The sequence below is a fragment of the Odocoileus virginianus genome, chromosome 7 (assembly GCF_023699985.2).
Source record: "Odocoileus virginianus isolate 20LAN1187 ecotype Illinois chromosome 7, Ovbor_1.2, whole genome shotgun sequence".
Taxonomy (NCBI): Eukaryota; Metazoa; Chordata; class Mammalia; order Artiodactyla; family Cervidae; genus Odocoileus; species Odocoileus virginianus.
In genome coordinates, this window is record NC_069680.1 from 13,508,663 (window position 1) to 13,531,540 (window position 22,878).

The 22,878-nt window shown below is 38.3% G+C and overlaps 1 protein-coding gene across 1 annotated transcript in view; it reads left to right on the top strand.

Moving 5' to 3' along the window:
- The first annotated feature begins 4,063 nt into the window (after positions 1-4,063).
- SMC3 (structural maintenance of chromosomes 3) overlaps positions 4,064-22,878 on the top strand; it is a 38,745-nt gene continuing 19,930 nt past the window's right edge. Inside the window, exons 1-12 of the mRNA XM_020905446.2 lie at positions 4,064-4,223; positions 5,207-5,282; positions 11,008-11,046; positions 12,547-12,614; positions 17,132-17,203; positions 17,800-17,879; positions 18,146-18,224; positions 19,499-19,616; positions 20,607-20,782; positions 21,283-21,363; positions 21,589-21,753; positions 22,056-22,177. Coding sequence (XP_020761105.1) covers positions 4,209-4,223; positions 5,207-5,282; positions 11,008-11,046; positions 12,547-12,614; positions 17,132-17,203; positions 17,800-17,879; positions 18,146-18,224; positions 19,499-19,616; positions 20,607-20,782; positions 21,283-21,363; positions 21,589-21,753; positions 22,056-22,177 — 1,091 coding nt within the window. The 5' untranslated portion in view covers positions 4,064-4,208. The remainder of the gene's footprint in view (positions 4,224-5,206; positions 5,283-11,007; positions 11,047-12,546; positions 12,615-17,131; positions 17,204-17,799; positions 17,880-18,145; positions 18,225-19,498; positions 19,617-20,606; positions 20,783-21,282; positions 21,364-21,588; positions 21,754-22,055; positions 22,178-22,878) is intronic.

The window sequence follows — 22,878 nt, forward strand, 5'->3', positions numbered from 1 at the left end:
CTAGACTGTCCCTGAATTCCAAAGGGCATATTCAAAGTTACTAACTAGGGGAGTGAGGGAATGTAGAAAGAAATTAAAAGGAAGCAAGAGACAATAAAGCAGTGACGGGAAGGGGTCCTGGTTCTTTCTCAAGGTCCACACACTACAATCTGATAGACATCTCTTGAGTTCTTCTACAGGCACTAAGTCCCCCAAGCAGATCAAGAACGCTAATTGAAGGCTGAGCACACGCATGTGGACCCCAGACTGGCTGGAACAAGAGGGTTGATCATTGAAACTGCTGGAATACCACCCTGTTACTGTACCAGAAGGTCACACACCTCTGTAGCCCTTCCTCCAAAATTTGCCTATAAAAACCCTTCCCAGAAAACCATTGGGTAGTTTGTGCTTTTTGAGCACAAGCTGCCCCATTCTCCTCACAATAAACCTTTCTCTGCTTCAAACTAAAACATTTCAGTTTGGCCTCACTGTGCATCAGGCACACGAACTTGGGTTAAACAGCACTATATTCAACAACACTATTCAACAAGACAAGATCTGTATTGACACTGATGCCAGGGGAGCTCAAACATGTTTATAGGTCCTGACAGACTGGAGGTGTGCAGAGGCCAGCTGAAAAATGAAGTCCTGGTCCTTGTTTGTTTCATATGGGTTGCAATGAGTCCAAAAAACTCACTGCTGTGGTAATTTTCCTGGCCCATGCATGCACAATCACAATAGATGTTATTAACAATTGACAAATACTGTAAGCAACTAGGGTAGGGGTTCCCTGGAGGAAAAGAACTGGATATAGCTTTTAGACATCAGACAAGCCATTTTAGTCCTAAACCACTTTGTGACCTAAGCCTGACCACAATGCTTGCCCTTGAACAGGTCTTAGTAATAATGATCTTAAGGGAACGAAAGAACAAACTGTTAACATGCAAGAGAAGTAACAATAGCAAAGACAATAAACCAGTTGTAAACCCTCAGTTCTGTTTCCACAGTAAAGATTAGCCTGAAGAAATTTCTTGAACTGTTTCGCAAAATGTAAATCCTCTTTGCAGGGCTCATGGCTTCCCAGATGGTGCTATTCATAAAGAATCCACTTGCCAATGCAGGAGACATAAGAGACATGGGTTCGATCCCTGGGTTGGGAAGATCCCCTGGAGGAGGGCATGGCAATTCTCTCCAGTATTGGTGCCTGAAGAATCTCCATGGACAGAGGAGCCCTGGAAGGCTACAGTCCACAGGGTTGCAATGAGTCAAATATGACTGAAGTGACTTAGCATGCACGCATGCAAAGCGCTCAACCACCAGACCACTGGAACCTAAAGGATGATGATGTTGACTTTCCTGACCATCGTGACTTCAACCAACAAAGCTTTGACTCTGTCTACCTTACCCTAGTTCTATGCTGAATTCTCCCCTGCTCAAGCCTTTTAATGAATATGCATCCACCACCCAACTCCTTCATGAATATACATATACCCTCAGCTTCAGTTCAGTTGCTCAATTGTGTCCGGCACTCTTTGTGACCCCCATGGACTGCAGCACACCAGGCTACCCTGCCCATCACCAACCCCCAGAGCTTGCTCAAACTCATGTCCATCAAGTCAGTGATACCATCCTACCATCTCATCCTCTGTCATCCCCTTCTCCTCCTACCTTCAATCTTTCCCAGCATCAGGGGCTTTTCCAATGAGTCAGTTCTTCACATCAGGTGGCCAAAGTATTGGAGTTTCAGTTTCAGCAACAGTCCTTCCAGTGAATATTCAGGACCGATTTCCTTTAGGATTGACTGGTTTGATCTCCTTGCAGTCCAAGGGACTCTCAAGAGTCTTTTCCAGCACCACAGTTTAATTCGTAATCACTCAGTCTTCTTTATGGTCCACCTCTCACATCCACGTATGACTCCTGGAAAAACCATAGCTTTGACTAGATGGACTTTTGTAGGCAAAGTAATGTCTCTGCTTTTTAATATACTGTCTAAATTTGTCATAGCTTTTCTTCCAAGGAGCAAGGGTCTTTTAATTTCATTTTAATTAAGCAGTGTTTTGGAGCCCAAGAAAATAAAGTCCGTCACTGTTTCCATTGTTTCCCCATCTATTTGTCATGAAATGATGAGACCAGATGCTACGATCTTCGTTTTTTGCATGTTGAGTTTTAAGCCAGCTTTTTCACTCTCCTGTTCACCTTCATCAAGAGGCTCTTTATTTCCTCTTCCTCTCTGCCAAAGGGTGATGTCATATTCAAGGTTATTGATATTTCTCCCGGCAATATTGACTCCCAACTTGCATTTCATCCAGTCCAGCATTTCGCATGATGTACTCTGTATATAAGTTAAATAAGCACGGTGATAATATACAGCCTTGAGTACTCCTTTCCCAATTCTGAACCAGTCTGACTATGTAACCTTTCCATACTCAGGGTGGGTGGGTTGAGGGGTAGGGAGAGTGTCACAGTTCTTGAGGCACTAGCCTATTGTGTTCCTTCTTTGCCTGGCAAGTAATAAAGCCACTCTTTCTTTTTCCTCCATAATTCTGTCTCATATTTTTGTTTGGCATTGGTGCACAAAGAGCCAAGATTTTGGCAACAGAGAGGGTAGCCATTTCCTTCTCCAGGGGATCTTCCTCACCCAGGGAACCAGGGACTCCTGCATTACAGGTGGTTTCCTGCATTACAAGTGTATTCTTTACTGCTGAGCCAACAGAGAGCCCTCAGAATATAGTCTGGAGTCGTAATTCTCTTATCACTGAGCAGATTATGATGCTGGTCCCCTATATTGATATCAAGCTTCTCATACCTGGGAAGGAGGACCTGACAGGTATACTCTGGATACTCTCTGGAAAGGATCCAGAATCCACTATTGTGGCATAAATATTATTTAAGGCTGAAAGTATGAGTTTCTGAAATCTCTTATCTGCCTCTCAAAAGAGCTTAAAATAACACACTTGCCATAAATCCTCTCCCTGGGAACACACGGGGAGGTCTGACTCATCACCGAAGTAATACTCAAAGTATTACTACTGCGACTTACAACTCTTCTCCTAAGGGCCGGTCTGACTTTCCTAAAAGTCGTATGTTTTCCCTGAAGTGCTCTTTCTCTTTCCCTTGCCTAAGTCATTTGTTTCCCTTAAGTGTCCTTGTCCTTTTCATCCATTTAAAAGGTACATAAAGTCTTCTTCCAGCACCAAGAGGTGTTGACAGGGATGAAGTTAGTCATTTGAAATAGTTCAACGTAGAAATAATCAGCGCTGGAACTGCCTCGCTGACGGGTGGCGAGGACAGACCAATTTGAGTGACTGCTGAGTGGCAGGTAATTTTACAGCGGCCCAGAGATTCGAGTTTTTCTCCTGCGATTGAGGCAGATCCGATACGCCCAGGGTTGCCACTAGCACCTCCAAGCTTTTAGGCTCTTAGGAAAAAACGCGGGGGAGGGGTTTTAATCTTAACTAAATCTTTGCGTTGCAGTCGTCTAATCTGCCTAGATTTATAGCAACTGGCAGAGCAGTAACAGCTCCGGGATATTAATAACTATGACAATATTAAAATTAATTTTCTAGCGTCAAGTCCATTTGGGGCTGTCCTGAGAGTGGGGAGTCCAGAGCCAGTGGGGGCCATTCTAAACTTATACAAGAGAGAGAATAACAGAGGACCAGAGATTCTGCCCACCGAGTTTCTCCCCCGGTCCTGCACTCTACAGGTTCGGGCAGCCGCGCCGCCCGCCCCAGCTCGCAATTTCCAAACAGCGCGAGACCACGGGGCCATCAACTCGCACTGCTACTGGCGCTTGGACACCCTCTCAGCTTTGGCGCCGAACCTTTCTCCACCTTGTAGCCGCAACCATTGGCTGCGCGCTCGGAGGGAATACAGGTCAATCTCACGACCAAGGATTTTCCGAATGAAGTTTCCGACTAATTCTCAGGAAAAATTCACCAAAAAATTGAGGAGTCAAATGAAATTCAGTTAACGACATCGTAGAAGGATCTTTTGCTAAAAAGACAGAGCAGATCTGACTCTGATTCCCCCACGCTCCGAGGGAAGCTGCGAGAGTGGTTCCGTCCAAGGCGGCGACTCCGCCTCCCTGGGCGCCGCCATTTTGTTTGGCTACAGGGGTGCAAGCGGCGCTTTGGGGGGAGGGGTCTCTCAGGCGCCTCACCTAACCCCGCGGCCGAGTTGTTGCTTCTCGCGGGGGAGCCCTTCTCCCCGGCTAGGGGCGCGGAACCATGTACATAAAGCAGGTGAGGCCTCTGCTTTCCTCCCGCCCCTCAGGCGCTCGTGGGGACCGCTCTTTCTGTCGGGGGTGTTGCTTCTTGCAGGGTGGCGCGGGGCTGGACAGGGACTGTGGGGGAGGGGTGCAGCTCGGGGCGCCCGCAGAGAATCGGGGCGCCCCTTTGCAGTCCGAGCCTCTCCGCAGGGCGCTTGCCTGAGGGAGGCGGGCTCTCGCGGAGAGAGCTGGAGGGGCTGGCGAGGCGGGCCTTTTGGAGGGAACCGTGCCCTCCCTGGTGGACGAGAAGCAGCTTGGTCCTGCGGGGCTGGCCAGCCCCCTCGCGAGCTTTTTGCGTGGCCTGTGTGGAGAGAGGGTGTCCCCGGCCTCGGAACGCCAGTGGGGTCCAAGCTGGGATGTCAGCTTAGCCAGGGGCCTCGCTTCTCCCCGAGTTACCGGAGACGTGAAAGGGTCCCTCCTTCCTGCAGAATGTGTAGCGCCTCCTCATTCCGTTGTTTACTTTCTGTCAAAATGGTCTTCCCGCGCTGGAGGCCACCCCGAAAATGAGCCCATTCACACGCCTTGGGAGAAATTTTTCGGTTGGATATGTTGGACTCTGAGCAGCCCTGTCCTGGATGGGCGGCTCTGTTTTGGCCAGAGTGTGACTGAAAGGGGCGCCCAGGACCGCTGAGCCCCCCTGCATGCTTGATAGACTTTTATCCGGTCCTGTGATGGTTAGCGTTCCAGCCGGCCTTATACAGTGTATTTGATTTTGAGCGCTCCCTAATAGGCTGCTAATTATAACTTCTAAAGAACACTGGCAATGATTACTGATATACGGGCAGTTTTGAGATTTTTAAATCATTTTCCAAAATAAATTTTTCTTCTCTGGAAGTTTTTGGCATTAAATGGGAAACCAGAAAGGGAAGGAGGGCTAAAGGAAAATATTAGCTTAGAAGTTATTTCTTTTGGGGTGTGTTATTTCTTTCTGAAAAAAATCTCTCTTCTGTTTGTTAGGTTATTATCCAGGGTTTTCGAAGTTACAGAGATCAAACAATTGTAGATCCGTTCAGTTCAAAACATAATGTTATTGGTAAGTGTTCATGGTTTACTGCGTCAGTTTTATGTCTATATAGTTGTTTAAATTTGCCTATATTAGGCTTAAGGAGACAGGAATTGTCTTGAATATTACATAAATTTATATGGTTTTTTTTTCTGTATGAATACTTCTCTCTGCACTGATGAAGTTGCTTCCTTTTTATGTTTAAAATACTTGGATAAGACAGTCAAAGTATTAATTTTTATTTGGTAGCCTTGTATTTATGTCTTTTAATAGATTTAAGTTTATAGTGAATGGCACTAAATTTAGCATTTCAGCTATTCTTGGTATGTCATTTCCTATTTTTAAATGGTCACTATTGCCTTATTTCGAAGATGACCATTCTTTATTCACAAATTAGGTTGTTCTAAGATATTTTTTTTCATATTATAATGTCCAAGGACAGACTGCAGCTGGGTGGGAAAAGCATAAACTTTGGATCATGGCAGAACTGGGATTCAAATCCCAGTTCTGCCATGTATTCTTCAGACTTCCTGATGCTTCAGTTTTCTCACTTGTAAAGTGGAAATAATGATACATGTTTCTTAGGGCTGTTGGGAAGATTAAATGAGAAAGCAATTATGTGAGTATAAGGGGGCTAATGATGATTGTCCTTCAATATGATAGTTAATATATAGGTTCTACAGATAATAGTGATACAGACAGCAAGTGTTTTCTGACCATCTGCTGAGTTTTTAAAGACTAGATGAAATGAGTGCTTCTAGACACCAGAAAAGCATAGAGCTGCTATCAACATAGATTTCAGCTATACACTGTCCTAGTTGGCTTGGACTGCCACAACAAAATATCGTAGACTAGATGGCTTAAACAACAGGGATTTATTTTTTCACTGCTCTGGAGAACCTTTGTTTGAACCTCCCTCTTGAAAAAGCAATAGTCCTGCCATAAAGGCCTCACTCCTAACCTCATGTAAATTACCTCCCAAAGAACCCCCTCATCTCCCAAAAGCTTCAGATAGTGGGGTTAGGGCTTTAACATATGAATTGGGGGTCAGGGAGAGTGTGTACCATGGAGTCCATAGCTTGAGGTGAGGTAAGATTCATACTGTTGACTAAAAAAAAAGCACGAGTTGGGAATTAAGTTTTATTTAGGGCAAAATAAGGACAGCAACCCAGGAGACAGCACCTCAGATAACTCTGAGAGACTGCTCCAAAGAGGCAGTGGGAGAAGGTCAGTCTATAAGATTTTGGTGAAGGGGAAATTCAGTGCATTCAAGCCCTTTGATTGTTATTCAGTCACTAAGTCGTGTCTGACTTTTTGTGACCCCATGGACTGCAGCATACCAGCCTTCCCTGTCCTTCACCGTCTCCTGGAGTTTGCTCCAACTCATGTCCATCGAGTTGGTGATGTGATCCAACCATCTCATCTCTGTCACCCCATTCTCCTCCTGCCTTCAATCTTTCCCAGCATTGGGGTCTTGTATATTAAGTTGGCCGTTCGCATCATGTGGCCAAAGTGTTGGAGCTTCAGCTTCAACATCAGTCCTTACAGTGAATATGAATATTCACTGGAATATGAATTCAATGGATTGATTTTCTTTAGGATTGACTGGTTTGATCTTCTTGCAGTACAAGGGACTCTCAAGAGTCTTCTCCAACACCACAGTTCAAAGGATCAATTCTTTGGCGCTCAGCCTTCTTTATGGTCCAACTCTCAGATCCATACATGACTACTGAAAAAACCATAGGTTTGACTAGGCAGACCTTTGTAGGCAAAGTAATGTCTGCTTTTTAATATGCTGTCTAGGTTGGTCATAGCTTTTCTTCCAAGAAGCAAACGTCTGTTAATTTCATGACTGAAGTCACCATCTGCAGTGATTTTGGAGCCCTCCAAAATAAAGTCCGTTCCCATTGTTTCCCCATCTATTTGCCATGAAAAGATGGGACCGGATGCCATGGTCATCGTTTTTTGAATGTTGAGTATTAAGCCAGCTTTTTCACTCTCCTCTTTCACCTTCAGCAAGAGGCTCTTCAGTTCCTCTTCACTTTCTGCCATAAGGGTGTCATATGCATATCTGAGGTTATTGATATTTCTCCCAGCAATCTTGATTCCAGCTTGTGCTTCATCCAGCAGGGCATTTCACTTGATGTACTCTGCATATAAATTAAATAAGCAGGGTGACAATATACAGCCTTGACGCACCACTTTCCCTATTTTAAACCAGTCCATTGTTCCATGTTGAGTTCTAACTGTTCTAACAGGTTTCTCTGGAGTCAGGTAAGGTGGTCTGGTATTCTCAACTCTTGAAGAATTTTCCACAGTTTGTTGTGATCCACACAGTCAAAGGCTTTAGCGTAGCCAGTGAAACAGAGGTGGATATTTTTGTGGAACTCTTGCTTTTCTTTGATACAGTGGATGTTGGCTATTTGATCTCTGGTTCCTCTGCCTTTTCTAAATCCAGCTTGAACATCTGGGAGTTATCCGTTCGGGAGAACTGAAGCCTTGCTTGGAGAATTTTGAACATTACTTTGCTAGTGCTTATTTGACACAAAGTTTTCTGCTAGTCAAGAGGAGCGGATGTCATCATGAAGGGATTTAGCTATTTTCTAGATATGAAGAGATGCAGGGATTGGGATCGTGAAATCGGTTCCTGAAAATATCAATCTGAAGACCTGTTGCACCAGTTTCCCTAGTGGGAAAGTAAGAGTGAGCAGAGAGTGCCTGACTCTCCACCCTGAATTCAGCTCGGGGTGTTGAAGGTCAGCAGCCGCAGCAGCATAGGGTTCCATCTTTGCAGAGGCAACTGGCAAATGCCCTTGTTGTTCTGTTGCTGGCAAATGCTCTTGGCAAGTGCTAGTTTAGTTAACAATACAGAAATAAGTTAAGGGTGAACAGTGAATACTAATGTTCCCAGAGGAAGTTTTGAGAGTCATATTTTATTTTGAAATACATAATAAAATTTAAAAATTGAGGGCAAGAGAAGGCCTGCCGTTGAAGCATCTGTTGCAGCTTTGTAGTTGGTAATAAAAACATACTTTTCCTTCTGCCTTAACCTACTGAAAAATCATTAATTGGTGTGCTATAAGAATAGACTGATTGTACTAGAGTTTTACTTACATTTTGATTATAAGTGTCTTCTGATTTTCATCAATCAGAAAATCTTTAGAAATGGAGAAAAGTGAGTAATTACTAGATATAGATTATTTCCTTAACTTATAAATTAAAAGTGGTTAAATATCTTAATATCAGTTTTATACAGTTATAGTTTTTCCTTGGTATCTTGGATGCATGACTGAAACTTGTTATCAGATCTATGCATGTAACCTAAGCATATCCCTAGATTACTTGTAATACAATGTAAATGCTATGTAAATAGCTGTAAATACAATGTACATCATGTGTAAATATTTGCCAGCTTGTGGCAAATTCAGGTTTATTTTTAGCACTTTTTGAAACCACCCCAGCCTCCTGTCTGTGGTTGATTAAATCCTTAGGTTTGGAACCCAGTGATTTGGGATTTGGAGCACTGACTGTAATTTTATAAATAAACTGTAAGATGATGGCCATCATTACCTAGAATGATTAAATTATATCTGTAGGGACTCATATCAGGTAGCTATTTTACTACTTTGGTTGCAACATTAGGATTGTTAACAGTCACAGTTACAAAGGAAATTATCTAAATGTTCTTTTGTTTAACTGAAAAAAAAAAAACCATGATATTGTTTAATGTGTTTTAAAAACAAATCCCTTAATCATGTAAGAAAGACCAAAAGTAATATACACTGAGATTGACCCTAAACATATCTTTTGAAAGCTTTGTTTAGTGATTTTTGACCCTTGGAAAAATAATGATTTGAAGGCAGGGAGATACCCCGTGTGCTGATATTTATTTGATGTTTAAATGTAATAGCCATAAACGTTTTTAAGGTTATCTTTTTTCCTATCCTTCTAACAAAAGAAATATACATGACTTTGTAGAACATAAAGAGCATAGAAGCTAAAAGGAAAAAAAATTAAACTGTAGTCATTCTACCCAGAGATAGCTATTCTTACTGTTAATGATCTATACTTTATACTTAAATTAGTCCTGCTTTCCTGGAAAACAGAGCTCTAGGCCTGTTTAGCTGCTAAGGCCTTAATGGGAGAGTGCAGTTTGAGGGCAAGAGTGAGGGTAGAAGTGGTCATATCTTTATAAAGAAGGTAAGTCTGGTTTGTGGTCACATTGGATAACTTCAGACAGATTTTGTGAAGCCATCTTATATAATCACAGTATAGTTATCAATGTCAGTAAATTTAGCATCAATACAGTAATCTTTTATTTTTATTTTCTAGTTATGTTGATTGACCCAGAAATGTTCTTTATAGCATTTCCCCCCCTCTAGCATTCCCTCCCTCTAGTACAGGATTTAATTTACGATCAGGCATTGCATTTAGTTGTCATGTCTCTTTATTCTCACTTAATCTGGGTCATTTCCACAGCCTTTGTGTTTTACATTGTTAGTTTTGAGAAATATTATGGAAATGATGTGTCCTTTTCAGGGTATTCCATGTGGAGGCACATGATATCCGCCTGCTTCTTATTGATGATGATACTTTTGATCAGTAAAGGTTGTGTCATTTTCCCACTGTAGTGTGTGTTTTTTCGTTTGCAACTGATAAATAATGTGGAGAGATTTTGAGACCATGCAAATACTGTATTCCTTATCAAAATTCCCCCTTAGATTTAGTATTCATCAATAATTCTTGCCTTTATTCTGGTAGTTATAGGATGATGATCTATTTCCAGCACTCCTTTCACATTTACCCTTTGTTGTTCTACTGTAATCAAGCATCCTTTCTCCTTAGCTGTTTGTTTATCTTTTATTTTCAGTATGAACTTATGAATTATTCTCCTCCACTTCCACCCAAGCCCTAATTTATAATTCGTCTAATTATTTTGGTGCTCAAATTGTCCTAGATTTCCCTAGTAGAAGCCCCCTCCCTTCAAGATGGCCTGTGTCTGTTAAATGCCTTTTTTTTTTTTAAGCACTTCATTACTTTCTTATATCTTTAGAATTTACTTTGGATTAAAGATAATGACTTTGGGGCTAATTTGTTCAGGATATTGGTCAAGATTGAGAGAGAGTGACAGTTATTCATGACTCTTAACAATGAAAATTCTGCTGAACAGAAAAGTTCAAATGAATTCATTATATCTGATGCATTGATTTTTCTCTTATGTATAGAATTGCTTATTTCTGAATTCAGGTAGTAAAACAAGTGCCTTATAGTTGTCTGTATTTTTGGGATTCTGAGACTATACTTGATGTAAGGGCTGATCAGAAAACCGTTTAACATGGAAATGGTTTGCGAAATTTTAATGACTGTTTAAGTATTTTAAAATTTTAGCATTTGAATCTTTAAATTGTTAGAAGTATTATATACAATTAAAATAAAATTACATGTCCATTGTAATGATTATAAATTATGAAGACCAGGTAGTATGTTTAGTTATTCCTGTTAATTTTAAACTATGGAGAAAGAGCAAAAAAGTAAACAATGAAATAAATTGCTTTAAGAAAAAAACTGAACAGTATACAAAAACTGTACTTATTTGGTAATTAAAGCTGTTTTATTATTTGCTGTTCACTGTTCTGTTGTATTTAAGTTTTAAGATGTTTTGTTAGAAAATAAGATTTTATATCTTTGAATACTTTCAGTATAAAATTTTACTGATTTTTATACAAAATAACATATACTTTTTGAAATTTTGTAGTGGGCAGAAATGGATCTGGAAAAAGTAACTTTTTTTATGGTAGGTATTGTATTTTTAATTCTAAATATAATAAGACCTAGGTATCTTAGGGTAGTTTATCTGAGGTTATGTCTGCATGAAACAGAAGAAATACTTCTTCAAACACGATTGCAGTTTAATGTAGAGGGTTTAGAGTGTAAGAATCTGTGCTCTACACTAGTGGCTAATTAGCCATGTGAGATTACACAGAACAACTTCTCAAAGTAGTCTTTCACTTTGAAAACAGGTATTTTCCCTGCCTACCTTAGATGAGTTGTGAGAATCAAATGAAATTATATGTATAGGAGTGCTTTCTAAACTTCAGTGCCATATATAAATGTTGTAAATGCAGAGAGAGAGAGAAAGAATATAAGTGCAGTAGAATAGTTAATATTGTTAAGGGAAATAGCTTATCTGTTTCATCTAAATCAATTATTTTAATAAAAGATGGAGGAGTATAAAAAACTGTATAGACTTCACAAAGAGTTGTCAGAAGGTAGTGAATAGAGCTTTGAAAACTATCTCTGAAGATAAAACGCATTTAAGAATAGTACTGCCTGTGTTAAATTCTTTGGGGAGAAAAATATTTTACAGATTTGGACTATATAAGGAGTAGGTTGAAAAATTTTTAAACATCTTAGTTGAGTGGTGCTTGAGGAAAAGGGAGCATTAGTAGTAGCAGAAGTTTTGTCCCTTCTCTGCTCACGCTTTAAAGGGCACTCTGTATCCCATCAGTAGTTTTAATTTGGGGGTGGTGAGAAGGGTAGGATTGGAGTGGAAGTATTTCTCTAGGAGTTTGAATTTGTCCCCTCCAAGGTGATTATAAAAGAAAACCAATCCCCACCATCACCCCCAGCATACACATTCATATACACACACTCACTCTTTTAGAGTGTCAAAAGTCTCTCAGATGGACTGGGAATACAACAGTTGAGTGAAGAGTTCCGTTTCTAGGAGAGGGTGGTCCAGTTATGCATTCTGTGGAAGTGGCATGAATGATACCTTCTTATTTATAGAAGACAAAGGGCATGTAAGTACTGCAACTGAGAGTAGAAATCTGAAGCATTTCCCAGTATTTCCTACATGGTTCTGTTTCTTTTGACAAAGTATCCAATTAAGGATATTATAGGAATATATCCTATTTTGTTAAATATTTTAATTTATATCATTTATATGTAGTGAATAAAAGCAAATATAGCATGAAACCTGAACATGTATACTTTGATCAAGAGTTATACCTTAGTTCCACTTGTCTTTTTGTGTATTTCAGTGTTTTATTTTCTTACCTTAAATGTTTTCGTGAAAGCTTGTTAATATTTTTCTAATATCATCATTTTGTAGCTGATTAGTCTGTACAGGCAAATTTTCTGCATTCCTTTTGTCTATATGAAGCAGTTAATCTACTTTATCTGTATTGTTCAATACCTGATAGATACACTGTATTCTCTGAAGGTATGGGAAATTATAACTAAAGCACAAATCTTTTTTAGATTGTACTAATAGTTGTTTTTATGTTTCTAGCAATTCAGTTTGTTCTCAGTGATGAGTTTAGTCATCTTCGTCCGGAACAGCGATTGGCTTTGTTACATGTGAGTGAGACTGCTTTAAAACATTACCGGTTTTAAGTATTTCTAAAAATACATTGTCGGTGCTGCTAAACAAAATTATTTTTTCAAGTTTCAGATCTTTTGTGAACATGACACAATATGTTTCTTTTTTTTTTTTTCCATTTATTTTTATTAGTTGGAGGCTAATTACTTTACATCATTACAGTAGTTTTTGTCATACATTGAAATGAATTAGCCATGGGTTTACATGTATTCCCCATCCCGGTCCCCCCTCCCACCTCCCTCTCCACCCAGTCCCTCTGGGTCTTCCCAGTGCACCAGGCCCGAGCACTTGTCTCATGCACCCAACCTGGGCTGGTGATCTGTAAGAAACATATATATATGACACAATATGTTTCTTATGTATATGTTCTGCTATGAAATTTAGTGTACTATATTAATGCAGGATGAAGGCTTAATTTTTATATAATGGTTAAAATTGGAGTTCCCTATGGATGGATATATGTTCTATATAAATATAAATTTTTTATACTTTAAATAAAGAATCTGGAATCTGGTTTGCTGAGGAGAAAAAAGAGTTAGGTTGGGAATTAGAAACTTTGAGACTCAGAAAGTAAAGTTGCTCAGTCGTGTCCGACTTTTTGCGACCCCATGGGCTATAGCCTTCCAGGTTCCACCGTCCATGGAATTTTCCAGTCAAGAATACTGGAGTGGGTTGCCGTTTCCTTCTCTAGGGGATCTTCCCAACCCAGGGACTAAACCCGGGTCTCCCGCATTGCAGGCAGACGCTCTCCCGTCTGAGACGCCAGGGAGGTCAGAAGTTAATACGGAGCCACAGGAAAGCAGCCGTTATGAACCTAACCACATGAACTTATCTTCAGCCATGTTTGTGCTTAAAGGGAACAGTTTCCAATAAGAAAGTGTTGATAGTAGTGAAAATTGTTAGAACGTTTTCATTAAATTATAAATAATAAACACTTTTAGGTTAAGAAAGTATAAAAGTCTATGATAAAATGATGTACCTCATCTGTCTTATTTAAATATGGCTTATAATTACTTTTAAGACTAGAAAGCAAGATTCTTCAGTGTATCTACACAGTGTCTCTCAGACTTAAAAGTTTTTTTCTAACCATTATCCCCCACCCCCCGACACCCCTGCCCTCTGTTCTTTTTTCCGGTTGTGCCATGTGGCTTGCAGGATCTTAATTCCTCAACCAGGAATTGAACCAAGGCCACGGTAGTGAAAGCACTACGTCCTAACCACTGGACTGGCAAGGAATTCCTTCTTCCCACTCTTAAATTTTAATTTAAATTTTTTTTTTATTTGAATTTTTAGTCTGTACTCAGTATTGATTCCCTATAAGAAAATCTCTGTTTAGGTTTCTCAGATTAGCATTAAAAGAATAATTTCTTTAGGTATTATTCTTTATTGTATTGAACAACTTCATAACAGTTTTCACAACCTAGAAATCATCTGGGCTTGTTAAGTAGCTGGGTCACAAACTGATCGAAACATGACGTGTTAAATGCGAATGTTTTTGTAGCAGATTTAAAACTATATAGAATATCTCAAATGTTTAAAAAGACAGTTCCAGTAATTATATGCTTTGTTAGGGTTCCTTTCTAACATTAAGATGAATCTATAAGAGAAAAGCCTCAAAGTGTTTTATATATTAGCAAATAGGTAAAATTGGGTGGTTCTGGGGTCTTGTGCTCAAATGAAGTGGTATATAGAACAAAGCCTATGTATATCTAACTTTGACATCTTTTGCATAGTTCTCATTTTTTAAATTCAGAGTCAAAGTCTATTTGAGGGAGGGGAAAAAAGGTTTGTGGTTGAGTATTGTTATCCTAATCCAGTGTCTGCTGCTTTGGCAAGAGGATTTTCTCAGTACAGTTCAGTCACTCAGTTGTGTCCAACTCTTTGCAAGCCCATGGACTGCAGCACACCAGGCTTCCCTGTCCATCACCAACTCCCAGAACTTGCTCAAACTCAGGTCCATCGAGATGGTGATGCCATCCAACCATCTCATCCTCTGTCATCCCCTTCTCCTGCCTCCAATCTTGCCCAGCATCAGGGCCTTTTCTAAAGAGTGAGTTCTGCACATCAGGTGGTCAAAGTATTGGTTCTTCAGCTTCAGTATCAGTCCTTCCAATGAATATTCAGGACTGAGTTCCTTAGATTGACTGGTTTGATATCCTTGCAGTCCAAGGGACTCTTGAGTGTCTTCTCCAACCCCACAGTTCAAAAGCATCAGGTCTTCAATGGTCAGCTTTCTTGGTAGTCCAACTCTCACATCCCTATATGACTACTGGAAAAACTATAGCTTTGACTTAAGTGGACCTTTGTTAGCAAACTTCTGTCTCTGCTTTTTAATATGCTGTCTAGGTTGGTCATAGCTTTCCTTAAGGAGCAAGTGTCTTTTAATTTCATGGCTGCAGTTACCATCTGCAGTGATTTTGGAGCCCAAGAAAATAAAGTCTCTCACTGTTTCCATTGTTTTCCCATCTATTTCCCATGAAGTGATGGGACTGGATGCCATGATCTTAGTTTTTTGAATGTTGAGTTTTAAGCCAACTTTTTCACTCTCCTCTTTCACTTTCATCATGAGGCTCTTTAGCTCTTCTTCACTTTCTGCCATAAGCATGGTGTCATCTGTGTGTCTGAGGTTATTGATATTTCTCCCAGCAATCTTGATTCCAGCTTGTGCTTCATCCAGTCCAGCATTACACATGATGTACTCTGCACACAAGTAAAATAAGCAGGGTGACAATATACAGCTTTGACATACTCCTTTCCTGATTTGGAACCAGTCTGTTGTTCATGTCCAGTTCTAACTGTTGCTTCTTGACCTGCATACAGATTCCTCAGGAGGCAGGTCAGGTGGTCTGGTATTCCCATCTCTTTAAGAATTTTCCACAGTTTGTTGTGATCCACACAGTTAAAGGCTTTGGAGTAATGAATAAAGCAGAAGTAGAATGTTTTTCTAGAGCTCTCTTGCTTTTTCTATGATCCAGTGGATGTTGGCAATATGATCTCTGATTTCTCTGCCTTTCCTAAATCCAACTTGAACATTTGGAAGTTCATGGTTCACGTACTGTTGAAGCCTCGCTTGGAGAATTTTGAGCATTGCTTTGCTAGCGTGTGAGATGAGTGCAGTTATACAGTAGTTTGAACATTCTTTGGCATTGCCTTTCTTTGGGATTGAAATGAAAACTGACCTTTTCCAGTCCTGTGGCCAGTGCTGAGTTTTCCGAATTTACTGACATATTGAGTGCAGCACTTTCACAGCATCATCTTTTAGAATTTGAAATAGCTCAACTGGAATTCCATCACCTCCACTAGCTTTGTTCATAGTGATGCTTCCTAGGGCTCACTTGAGTTTGCAGTCCAGGATGTCTGGCTCTAGGTGAGTGAGCACACCATCATGGTTATCTGGCTCATGAAAATCTTTTTTGTATAGTTCTTTTGTGTATTCTTGCCACCTCATATCTTCTGCTTCTGTTAGGTCCATACCATTTCTGTCCTTAATGTGCCCATCTTTGCATGAAAAGTTCCCTTGGTATCTCTAATTTTCTTGACGAGATCTCTAGTCTTTCCCATTCTATTGTTTTCCTTTATTTCTTTGCATTGATCACTTAGGAAGACTTTCTTATCTCTCCTTGCTATTCTTTAGAACTCTGCATTCAGATGGGTATACAGTTCCTTTTCTCCTTTGCCTTTCACTTCTCTTCTTTTCTTTTCTCAGCTATTTGTAAGGCCTCTGCAGACGATTATTTTGCCTTTTTGCATTTCTTCTTGGGGATGATCTTGATCCCTGCCTCCTGTACAATGTCATGAACCTCTGTCCATAGTTCTTAAGGCACTCTGTCTATCAAATCTAATCCCTTGAATCTATTTGTCTCTTCCACTGTATAATTGTAAGGAATTTAAGTCAGACATGAATGGTCTGGTGGTTTTCCCTACTTTCGTCAATTTAAGTCTGAATTTTTAATAAGGAGTTCATGATCTGAGCCACAGTCAGCTCCCAGTCTTGTGTTTGCTAACTGTATAGAGCTTCTCCATCTTCTGTTGCAAAAAATATAATCCATCTGATTTCTGTACTGACCATCTGGTGATGTCCATGTGTAGAGTCTTCTCTTGTGTTGTTGGAAGAATGTGTTTGCTATGACCAGTGTGTTCTCTTGGCAAAACTCTGTTAATCTTTGCCCAGCTTCATTTTGTACTCCCAAGGTCAAACTTTTCTGTTACTTCAGGTATCTCTTGACTTCCTACCTTTGCATTCCAGTCCCCTGTAATGAAACGGACATCTTTTTTGGGTGTTAGTTCTAGAAGGTCTTGTAGGTCTTCATAGAATCATATAACTTCAGCTTCTTTGGCATGAGTGGTTGGGGCATAGACTGGATTGCTGTGATATTCTAGTCTGATAGAAATTTTCCTCCATTGAATCGGGCTTATTACCTTCACTAAACTTTAAAAATATTTAAAGAATGTGAAAATACCACTTAAATGACATTAACTTTTTCTTGTGTTTTAGGAGGGTACTGGTCCTCGTGTTATTTCTGCTTTTGTGGAGATTATTTTTGACAATTCAGACAACCGGTTACCCGTGAGTAACTGTTTTTTTCTTTTCAGTAATAATGTTGAGAATTTTATTGATGCAGCTGACTTTTTTCATGCTTTGAAACTTTTATTTATAGCTATATTTAGGCTTTTATGATTTGTATGTGTTAGTCACTCAGTCATGTCCAACTCTTTGTGAGTCCCTGGACTGTAGCCCTCCAGGCTCCTCTGTCCATGGAATTCTCCAGGCAAGAATATTGGAGTGGTTGCCATGCCCTTCTCCAGGGGATCTTTCCAACACAGGGATCAAACCCAGGTTTCTTGCATTGCAGGCAGATTCTTTACTGTTTTAGCTACCCAGGAAGGCTTTTATGATTTAGTTTATACTAAAATAATTATAGCTTACATACTAATTTTATCTTAAAATTTTGAATATTCTGGTAAACAAGTGGGAATGTGCAAGCTGTTGTAAAAAAAGGTCTTTGTTGTAGAATTGAGTATTCATAGCATATCTTTAGTGAGATAATTGAAGTTTCAAAATAACTGCTATGGTGAAGGACTCTAAAATGACCCTATTAACTGAAATGTTTCCAAAACATTTACTATTAGATTTATGTTTGAGCTTTTATGTTTTTTTCTTAGATCGACAAAGAGGAAGTTTCACTTCGAAGAGTTATCGGTGCCAAAAAGGATCAGTATTTCTTAGACAAGAAAATGGTCACGTAAGCATTTTTATGCTTATAATTTTTATACAAAAGAGTAAAAGTATTTTACTTGGCTCGTATATGAGGTGCTTTTGCCTCGTGTTCAGCAAATCATTATTTAGAACTCAAGCATAAGAATCAGAAGATTCCCTGAGGCTGATATAACAGATAGTTTAATGACTGTTCTATACTTCTTCATGCTCCTTAACTCAAGGGTTAGTGTATTCTTTGCTTATTGTTAGATTGTTATATATTTGAAAAAATTTTTAATTGTTTCTCAACAGGAAAAATGATGTGATGAACCTCCTTGAAAGTGCTGGTTTTTCTCGAAGCAATCCTTATTATATTGTTAAACAAGGAAAGGTAAAAAATGTGTATCTTTTTAAATGGAATTTGTTTTCTGATTATATTCATTGAATGATGAATTTGATTTCATTCTAGTGGTTAAATTCGGGTGAAAATGGACCTTACTGTCTTCTGTTTTCATTGATTTATTTTGCACTGAAGTTTGTATAACATACCTTTTTTGTGGCCATAAAATGCAAAATAGATCCGTTGCACAGTGTGATAAAAGTATTTCAGCAGAATTATTTAAGTGGATCGTGTTTTCTTAGTGATCTGAAGATATTTTTGATTTGTAGAAGTTAAGAGTATTGTAGAAACTTTATAAAAGTCACATTTGAAAAAAGTTACTTTCTGAAATTAATACTGTTAGTATAACACACTAGAAAGCTTACATTACCAGAAATCTGCCATAATGCTATATATTATTTTCCCTTAATCAAAATTGGATTTTTTACAGTTTTTAGGAGTTATATACGTCTGCTGATTGTTCTGCTATTTCCTCATATATTTTAACTATATATATCTAAAATTATTTTTCTTACAACATATCCTGCAGGGTCCTAATAGTTTTCTGTTGTGCTGTTTTGGACTAGGGGAGAATCCTTTTAAAATGTCCACCTCTTAGTTCATGTTGGAGGTGTTTTTAGCTATGTCTTGGAAAGCTAGCATTCAGAAAAAGGGATTAGGAAGAATGTGTTTCACTTTTAAGAGCAAGATTTTTGAAAAGACTGTCTTTATAAGAAATTTCTTTAATAGGAGGCTGATTTGAAAGCAATTACCTGAGACTTCCTGCATGCATGCAGCATAGGTCCCTTTGTATTATTTCAGTGTCCGCTCATAGGTCATTTCATAGAAGCCGTCTATGTTGTCTGCCTCTTTTATTAGAGCACTGCCATCACCCTAACTTTTTTTTTATTCATTTATTTTTATTAGTTGGAGGCTAATTACTTTACAATATTGTAGTGGTTTTTGTCATACATTGACATGAATCAGCCATGGATTTACATGTATTCCCCATCCCGATCCCCCCTCCCAATCACCCTAACTCTTTATGCTATAATTTCTTATTTTGTTTTGCTTTTCCTCATGGCACTTATAGTGTAATGGTATGTATACTTCCTGTTTTTTTTCCCACTAGAATGTAGGTTCTTTGAGGGTAAGAACTTTTCTGTTCATTGCTGTTCTCCCATTGTGAACTCAATACTTAAAACTTGGCATGTGAATACTTTTCAAGGTAGAGTTCTTAAAGAGCAATCTATCTCTCTAAATAATTACTATTCTAAAATTTTTAGATTAACCAGATGGCAACAGCACCAGATTCTCAGAGACTAAAACTATTAAGAGAAGTAGCTGGTACTAGAGTGTATGATGAACGAAAAGAAGAAAGCATATCTTTAATGAAGGAAACAGGTAAAATAAATGTTATTCTGCCTTATTTCTTCTATTCTGTGAATTGCTTTTTCATTGTGTTATGATACTTGAGAGAAGTTGTCTATTCTCAGGAGAATATTGTATAATAATTTACCTGTGGACGGATTGGAAAGAAAATTAGTGTTAGGCAGTTGAAAGTTTGAGAATTCTAACAATTTGTCTCTTTGAATAAAGAATTGTTACTGTGAGATAATAGTGCCATTCTCGGTCAGCTGCTTTGTGCCTTTAAAGTCTTTCTCATTATTAGTGAGGATAACACATTTGGATGTGTTCCTCAGGGGAAAAAAATGCTGAAATATCAGTTGGCATTAGGTTTTAATTTATTCAGAAGCAAGTAAATGTAAAACTTAAACTTTGAACTTGGACTCGTTCTTAATGTGTTCATTATGGAAACTCAACTTTGCCTTTCAAGTGCTGTGCCCTTTCATGCCTTAAGAGTCAGAAACCCTTACATTCAAGATCTAAATAATAGTTACCTGATATTGAGACTTTAGCCTTGACCTCTCTGGTCGAAAGCTTTCCCATTTGTGAAGTCCTTTTTTATAGTTTGTAGTGGTGCATAGAGGAGCAAAGTAGCACCATGATTGGAATATAGTTAAGTATTCAGTATATGGCAGCTATATAGATAATGCTGTTATAAGAATTGAGAATCAGTGACACCAGTGATATTAAGGTTTTGTTTTTGTTTTTCCTAATGTCATGGGGGGGGGCACATTAACTTTTAAAGGAAGCTTAAACAGAGGCCTGTACCACATGTAATATAACAATCAGTGTCACCATGTATAAGTTTATTATCTTATACTTTCCATGATAAAGCATTTTAATTGCCATTTTAATATCTTAGATTTGGTTATCACCTAACATCAAAGAAATAATGCTAACGTGCTTAAGATTAACACAGTATATTTGAGAATTGATATTAATACAAATTTTATTCAACTCCTTCACCCTTCTCCCATTTTTTTTAAGAGGGAAAACGGGAAAAAATCAATGAGTTGTTAAAATACATTGAAGAGAGATTACATACGTTAGAGGAAGAAAAGGAAGAACTAGCTCAGTATCAAAAGTGGGATAAGATGAGACGAGCCCTGGAATATACCATTTACAATCAGGAACTTAACGAGACTCGTGCCAAACTTGATGAGGTAAAATACTTACCTTTGCCACTTGTTTAATTTTATTTTTATGAATATATTAAACTCACATTTATACTTTTGAATGATTTTTAAATACAGGCCTCAAAACTTTAAAATGTCTTAGTGAATTCATTACTCAGCAGATTTACTCTTTGAGTTTACTCCAAGGAAAATGACCCTTGCTATAGTTGTATCTGACATATAATTAGGTGGTGGTGTCAGACAGACCAGGATGAGAAGAAAACTCTTATGGTTTCACGAATTTCTTTCTTGGCTTTTTAAGGTGTATTTTGTAATTAGTATTGCTGACATTTTGTACAAAAATGTGTTTTAGGTAATGCTGAAAACTACAGGCATTTTCTATTTAAAACCACTACAGTTATTTTTGGGGGAAAAAATTTGTAAGTGAATGCTTGTTTTAAGAGATATTTAAAGATATTTGCTAGATGTTATAAAATATTGAACAAACTCAAAATGGGTTAGAAATCATAGCTTGGTTTTTTTCCCAGCTTTCTGCTAAGCGAGAGACAAGTGGAGAAAAATCCCGACAATTAAGAGATGCTCAGCAGGATGCAAGAGATAAAATGGAGGTAAGGTTATAAACTTGGGTTCGGTTAACTTGTAAGTTAAACTTTTTATACCAGAATTATGGAATGGTAACTTCAAGTAGGGGTGTCACTGGGATTGAGTATTGGAAAGAGAGTAGTACTGAAAGTTTAAATGAGGGAAAAAGAAGAGATAAACCAGTAGTGTCCTGATTTTGCTTTTGTATTTCTAGTTGTCTAACTTGTTTCTATTTGATACTTTTTGAATAGGATATTGAGCGCCAAGTTAGAGAACTGAAAACAAAAATTTCAGCTATGAAAGAAGAAAAGGAACAGCTCAGTGCTGAAAGACAGGAACAAATTAAGCAGAGAACTAAGTTGGAGCTTAAAGCCAAGGATTTACAAGATGAATTGGCAGGCAATAGTGAACAGAGGGTAAGTTAAAATGCTGAAAATGAAAGACACAAGTGTTCAGGTGAGTGGAAACTGCAGAGGACAGTCCTTTCTGTGACAGGGTTGCATGCTTGAATTTTTGTGAAAAATTTGGCACATTAAAATAATTTGCATTCAAGTTGCAACTGACTACTATCAGTTACTTACATTTAAAAACGAGTTTTATGTTGCAGGGTCAGTTTTCTCATGAATTCTTTTCATGAGAAAGTATCTTATGCTAGACTTATAAATAAGAAAAGTTTTTAAACAGATTGCATTTTTTACTTATCTTGCTTTATTTACAGAAACGCTTATTAAAAGAAAGGCAGAAGCTGCTTGAAAAAATAGAAGAAAAGCAGAAAGAACTGGCAGAAACAGAACCTAAATTCAACAGTGTAAAAGAAAAAGAAGAGCGAGGAATTGCTAGGTCTGGGACTTTTTTCACCAATTCTAATTTTCTGCATGGTTCCTCTATAGAACCTTATATAAAGAATTAGAGGTTAGGAAGTTAGTAATTAAAGGCAAAAAGTAATTAAGGGCAAAAAGTTAAATGCCCATTTCAAAGTAACAGCCGATACTGTGGGCCAGTATTAGTGTATGCATAATACCTGTTTAGAAGCCCTAGGAGATCCACAGTATTCTCACTGTAAATCTGACAGATTTAGGGCTCTGGGAAGTTCAGTAACTTGCCCATAATAATTTAGCTAAATTTTGGACTTTTAAAAACATGAATGATGATTATTCCTTTTACCCAAATTGTATCCTGCTGTGTGTTCATTCTGCCACTTTCTTTTCATACTTGATGACTTTTAACATCTAGACATTTTAGTTTATGTCTGTAGATTGGACTTGCCAGTGTTTGCTGACTTCACAATTTAGTATATTATCGTGTTTTTATGCCTCATATGTTTATTTTAGTGAATTTCCTGTTTATATCCTTTTCTCCATTTTTTTCCTGATTTTTTTTTCTTACTGTTTGATTGCATTGTTTTATATTATCTGGGCATTAATATTTGTCCTGTATGTTGTATGTGTTTTCTCTTGCTTTTAACTTTTATAATGTCTTTCATTGTAAGGTGTTGAAAATATTTAAATAGTTAAATATAGTTGGAGCATTTTTGAAAATCC